The sequence below is a fragment of the Herpailurus yagouaroundi genome, unplaced genomic scaffold, assembly GCF_014898765.1.
Source record: "Herpailurus yagouaroundi ecotype Mexico unplaced genomic scaffold, PumYag 194, whole genome shotgun sequence".
Lineage (NCBI taxonomy): Eukaryota > Metazoa > Chordata > Mammalia > Carnivora > Felidae > Herpailurus > Herpailurus yagouaroundi.
The window spans coordinates 2,608,434-2,615,067 of record NW_024412425.1 but is presented as its reverse complement, the minus strand read 5'-3'; the positions used below and the strand labels follow the sequence as shown (position 1 = coordinate 2,615,067).

Genomic DNA, 6,634 nt, shown 5'->3' with positions numbered 1-6,634 from the left:
GAGGGGGGAGAGGCAGAGAGAGAGGGAGACACAGAACCTGAGGCAGGCTCCAGGCTCCAAGCTGTCAGCACAGAGCCCGATGCAGGGCTTGAACTCACGAACTGCAAGATCATGACCTGACCGAAGTTGGATGCTTAACTGACTGAGCCACCCAGGTGCCCCGTGATACCTTTTATTTTATTCTCTTGCCTGATTGCTCTGGTTAGGACTTCCAGGACCATGTTGAATAGGAGTGGTGAGAGTGGGCACCTTCACCTTGTTACTGACCCTTTACCATTAAGTATTGTGTTACATGTAGGCTTGTCATTTATGTCATTTATTAAGTTGGTGCTCTTTAGTGCATTTTTCATTTCATTTTTTTGTATTCTTCTCCAGAATTTGTTTGGTTCTTTTTTATGGTTTCTTTCTGAAATTTATCATTTCGTTCATGTATGTTTTTCTGATATCAAATTATGTTTCTGTGTTTTCTTATAGCTCTTTGAGTTTCCTAAAAACAACTATTTTGAGGGGTGTCTGGGTAGCTCAGTTAAGCATTTGACTCTTGATTTCGGCTCAGGTCATGATCTCACCGTCTTGAGATTGAGCTCCATGTCAGGTTCTGCACTGAGCCTGAAGCCTGCTTGGTATTCTCTCTCCCTCTCTCTTTCTCTGCCCCTCCCCTGCTCATGTTCTCTCTCTCTCTGTCTCTCTCCTTCCCTCTCTCCCTCCCCTCCAAATAAATAAATATTAAAAATAAATAAATAATGGGGCACCTGGGTGGCTCCATCTGTTAAGTGCCTGACTTCGGCTCAGGTCATGATCTCACAGCTTGTGAGTTCGAGTCCCGTGTTGAGCTCTGGGCTGTCAGCTCAGAGCCTGGAGCCTGCTTTGGATTCTGTCTCCCTCTCTCTCTGTCCCTCCCCCACTCATACTCTCTCTCTCTCAAAAAGAAATAAAAATTAAAAATAAATAAAAATCAAAAATAGATAAAACAGCTATTTTGAATTCTTTATTGAGTAAATTGCATGTTTCCATGTCTTTGAGATCAGTTTCTGGTAGATTATTGTGCTTCTTTTGTGGTATCGTGTATCCTTGATGTTTTCATGTTCCTTAAAGTTTTGCATTGCTGTCTTCACATTTGAAGTAGCAGTCACCTCCTCTAGTCTTTACGTTCAGGAGAAAAATAACTTCTGTCAGCACTGCTAGGGATTTTGAGGCTTTCTCAGATTCTATGGATGTACCTGCTCCGCTCTTCTTGCTCCTCCTTGTGGCAGAATTCTGAAGCTTGGATGCCTTCTCTTGATCTGCCAGCACACCACGCAGGGTGCTTGCTGACAGCTTCTTCTTTGTTTTCCCAAAGGTGGCACTAAAGCTCATGTTTGTGGTCTCTCCCTGGTCTGCACTCAGATTGGGGCTCTCTGCTACAAGATAGGAGTGGGGGGGGGGTGAAGCCTACAGAATTCTGAGGGTGCCCATGGGGGAGGAGGATCTACAGGCAAAGTACACGCAGCAGTTCATGAGTAGGCTTCTTAGTGGAGTTTGCAACACAGTGAGATCTGGATCCCTTTTTTTTTTTTAATGTAATTTTTTAATGTTTGTTTCTTTTTAAGTGAGAGAGCAAGCATGAGCAGGAGAGGGGCAGAGGGAGAGGGAGAAACAGAATCCGAAGCAGGCTTCAGGCTCTGAGCTGTCAGCACAGAGCTCAGTGCGGGACTTGAACCCACAACTGTGAGATCATGACCTGAGCCGAAGTCAGACACTTAACAGATGGAGCCACCCAGGTGCCCCAGATATGGATCCCTTTAATGCCCTTTGAGACTCCTATCTGTTGCTTTCCCATACTTATTCTACCCTTTAGTCATGTAGCCCAGAATTCAGTATTCTGGATGGGGTAAGAGAGAGATGAGCCACTCTGGCACTGTCCCACATAGCTAGGAAACCAAGTCACTCATACACACTCCACAGATGAATTCATTGGCCAAGAAAATCCCTCATGGTCCTAAGCTGTGCAGCCTTGAGGGATAGGTGATATGAGTAAAGTCAAACTCTTCCTCTTACCCTCTGTGACGAGTCCAAACTCCTCCAGTTTTTGCTCTGACAATATGCTGGAACTTCTCTGCTGCAAACCTGGATTTCCACAAAAGTTCTGTTGTTCATGGGTGATTGTTTAAGACAGTTTTTTTCCAGGAATCCTGGACCACAGCCAAGAGCTGCTAGAGTTGGCTCATGGGTCACCACAGGGTCCACACAGGGGCTGAGGTCTTGTATGCCTGTTACCCAATGCATAAGTAGGCGAGTCTCCCCCTGAGTCTCTTGACATATGGTGCTGTACCCAACAGCTCCCGCAAAGGTACTTCATGTCCATAGATGGAAGCCAGATTGTTGCTGAGGCAGGGAAACAAATGAGGGATGTCTTATTCAGCCATACGGCCTTTGGTTTCTTAAACTTGTTTATTTCAAAGGCCTTGATACTTATTAGGAAGGATTCCGAAAGAGGATTTGTATCAATCCCACAGCCTACTCTGAACCCTTAGTGTTAGTAGATGTTCATATTCACTGGGTCCTTTTAAACCTAGAAATAAAATGCTAGAAACACGGATTGTGAAATAGCTCCCTTTTTATCCCACCCAGTCTCTCAGAAATTCTTCAAAGGGCAGGAAATTTAGACAGCCCTCTTTGTTCTATTGCTGTTGAAGATTTTTTTCCTTATGTTTATACTCTTCTGAACATTTCAGTTATTGCTCTCAAGAAACTTGTCACCAGCATCTCATTTCTGGAAAGTATTCTAAAGCTTTCTTGATAATATTTTCTCATGGTTTTAGTTGTAATTCCAGTTCAGACTATTTAAAAAACTTTTTTAATGAGTTTTTAAATTTATCTGTTGGTATTTGTATGATGCTGTCTATTGTCCTCTTTTTCAATATATGTGAACTTTGTTAGCAATCATATCCCGTTTTCATTTCTGCGGGCACTTATTTTAGGCTTATGAACAATAAATCCTAATTTTTCTAGATTTCTCCTAATGAACCATACTTTCAGCTACTACTGTACTTCAAATTGTGCATACCATTCTCTCCCTGCTTCTGCTTCCATCCAAACAAGTTTTCATTTTCTCTTGCCTCAGTGAGTCACAGGCATCCAGTGAGTTCCCAGACCAGTTAAGTTTTATATTCCCCCATTTTCTATACTCAGTTATAAATTGGTCCCCCGGATCTCTTTAACCCATGGTAGGTATTAAAGATACGTGCTTGTTGGGGTGCCTGGGTGGTTCAGTTAGTTAAGCGTCCGACTTTGGCTCAGGTCATGATCTTGCAGTTCGTGAGTTTGAGCCCTGGGTTGGGCTCTGTGCTGACAACTCAGAGCCTAGAGCCTGCTTCAGATTCTGCCTCCCTGTCTCTCTCTCTGACCCTCCCCTGCTCGTACTCTGTCTCACCCTCCTTCAAAAATAAACATTAAAAAAATTTTTTTGTGAATGAACATAAACTCACAGAATGTTGCTAATGTTTTTTCTTTTAGAAAATAGCAAAACCAGGAAAATTTTTAAATAACGTCTTACCTTTGCATACTGTGAGAACATGGTTCAATTTGTTTTGTCCACATCATTTAAGATGGATGACTTCAGGTTGAGTGGGAGTATGTTGTTACAGGGGACAGTGACATTCAGAGATGTGGCTATTGACTTCACCCAGGAAGAGTGGCAACAGTTGGATCTTGCTCAAAGGAACCTGTACCGGAATGTGATGCTAGAAAACTACAACAACTTAATCACAGTGGGTAAGGGTAGTTTCCTGTATAACTCAAATTCTGGGAGTGAAGTACCTTTTTTTCTCCAAATTTCTGAAATTTGTGGAACCTTTAAATGTTAGAGTGAGTTTGGCCTTTAGGTGCCTGTGCTCGTATGAGTGTGCATGCTGCAGCTTTTAAAATAAAATGTCATCCTTGCTTATGTTTCAGAGGCAGCATCCCCAAAACCACACTTTTCTTGTCCTTCAGAAAGCCTGGTTTGTCTGGGCCAGCCTCAATTCATGAACGATTTTTTTTGTTCCTGGTATTTGTGCCCAAACGTTATGTTACTTCTCTTTGACAGGCTGTCCATTCACCAAACCTGATGTGATTTTCAAGTTGGAGCAAGAAGAAGAACCTTGGGTGGTGGAGGAAGAAGTGTTAAGGAGACACTGTCCAGGTTAGTCAGGGAGGGAACCAGACAGGTGAGAAGGGGCCATGCCCCTTTAATGGTTAATCCATGACCCTCTGAAATATTCTTCAAAAATATTTTCTTAAAGATTGTAGACTTTAATAGAGTTAATTTCTGTGAACTTCTGAATTCTTTACTAATTTAAGATGTCTTTTCTAGATAACATTCTTCTTTCCTCAGAACTTAAAGGACCAGTTGGCCTTTTTACTTGTGTGCTAGATATCAATATTTCCTAACTCATTTCCATCTTTACTTTGACAGTCATTCTATTATTAGCATCTTCAGTCTCTGCCCACCTTATTACATAGGATGCTTTCCCTTTGCATTCAGATATTCACAGAATTGTAGTTGTTCGGATACTGTTGACATTCATAGCCCTTTCTACTTTATCTTCTCCTTTCATTGTAAATGCCATAGCATTATATTTTGTACTCATAGGCACATTTCCCAGTGTATTTTTAGCTTTTGCTCTCATACTTTAGTAATGGCTACAACCCTTTTACTCAATAAGTTTTAAAGTCTGTGATACTTTTCTCTTAGCTTCCATTTTCTGCTACATTTGTCATGTATTTGTGCACACATTTGTTATACACACATGTATACATACATACTTATATATACATGCATCACATGTAGACAATGCATACATACATTTATACATATATTTGTAGTTTGGTAGATATTGCCAAGTCTTTTTTTGCCCTCCAAGGAAACATTTTTATTTCTACCAAAAATTTCTGCCAACACAGTCTTAGAATTTTAAAAAAATTTTGCCAATTTAATAGGTGAAAAACAATTTATTATAGTTTAAATTTGTATTTCCTTTATTATGGTATTGTCAAGGATGTTTCCATATGCTTAAAAATGGTTTCTTTATAAATGGTTTGTCTTTTGCCCTTTTTTCTGTTGAATTCTTAATTTGTATGAATATATTGATGTGATTAGCCTTTTATTTGTTGTATGTTGTTCCAGTATTTTTTCACAGTTGGTCATTCCTCTTTGAAGTACTCTTTGCCACCCTAAGTTTCTTTAATATTCATTTAGTTAAAATAACAATCTTTTTTACAGGAGATTATCCTGTGATCTTTTCCTTTTATGTGTATGTGTGAATTATGTTTACACATTGCTTAGCAATTACTCATCCTCACATATTTGCCATGAATTTAAATAATTGTTCTAACTTTTTCAGGCTTTGAAGTCAATTTTACACTGGTTTCCTAAATAGAATTTAGAACCCTTTCTTCTTGTTCTGGAATACTTATAATAGCACTGGTGTATAACTCCCTTAAAGTTTTGGTTTATCTTACTTGTTTGCCCGTTTGGACCTTTTGGATTATCAAGGGAAAGTGCTTTGACGGCTTTTTTCCATTATTACTTTATAAATTTTACGCAGATGTTTTGTCTCTTTTGGCATTAGTTTTTGACATAATAGGTTGTATTGTTCTAGAAAATTACTTAATTCTGGTTTTCAAGTTAATTTTCACAGAGTTGAACAATGTAATTTCTATAAATATTTAAGTTTGTTCTCTATCTGTAAAGGTTTACCATATACTAAAGTTCCAGGGTAGTCTGTATAACAACTTATTTTATCTGTATTTTCCAATCTGTTGGTATTTTCCTGTTTTGTCCTCATTAATTCTGCACATTCCTCAGCTAACATCATCAGATATTGGCTTTTCTTCATTTTCTCAACACTCTCATTCTGGGACTCCTAAAGATAGAAGCTAGATCTTTTTTCCTCCATATTTTTTTTTTCATTTCCTTTATTATCTTTTGCCTCCTTATTTCTCTATGTGGCCTTCTCAGTAATTACTTCGGATATATCTTCCAAATTACTCTTCTCTCTGCAGCTCCCTATTAACTCATTTGCACTCTTCTCTCTGCAGCTCCCTATTAACTCATTGGCTTTAAAAAAAAAAAAATTCAGTAGCAGTATTTTGTATTTTTAGAAATTCTCCTTTATTTTGTTTTTGGCTTTTTTTCCCCTACATCTTTCTGGCCCTTTCACTTCTGTTGGGATAGTACTTTGGCAACCTAATTGTACCTTCTTCAAAATCTTTTGCTTAATTAAACTCTTTTTTCCCTAACTGAAGTGACCCAAAAGCTTAGTATTCTGCCTTCTTTTCTACATTTGTAATCTGCAACCAACTCTCTAACTTTACCTGCTTTACAATTTCACAGTAATTTTTCCCTTCCTTTATTATCAGTCTGGCAGAGAGAGAGAAAAATCTCCATTTTCCCATCTCGGATCTAAGAAGCAACAGGGAACTGAATGTAATCCTTCAGTACGTAGACTTGCACTTATTCTCTCTATGCTGAGCCAGTTCCTTTTCTCTGTATTCCTCTGCCTCATGTCCCTGACTCTACAGCATGTCTGCTTCGTTTTTTTTTTCTCTTTTAAATGTTTGTTTATTTTGTGTGTGTGTGAGAGAGAGAGAGAGACACTGAGCAAGCGGGGGG

At 39.1% G+C, this 6,634-nt stretch overlaps 1 protein-coding gene across 1 annotated transcript in view; it reads left to right on the top strand.

Annotated features, from left to right (window-relative positions):
• Positions 1 to 3,506: 3,506 nt before the first annotated feature.
• ZNF569 (zinc finger protein 569) overlaps positions 3,507 to 6,634 on the top strand; it is a 9,160-nt gene continuing 6,032 nt past the window's right edge. Inside the window, exons 1-2 of the mRNA XM_040445665.1 lie at positions 3,507 to 3,753; positions 4,067 to 4,162. Of these exons, the coding sequence (XP_040301599.1) occupies positions 3,555 to 3,753; positions 4,067 to 4,162 (295 nt within the window). The 5' untranslated portion in view covers positions 3,507 to 3,554. The remainder of the gene's footprint in view (positions 3,754 to 4,066; positions 4,163 to 6,634) is intronic.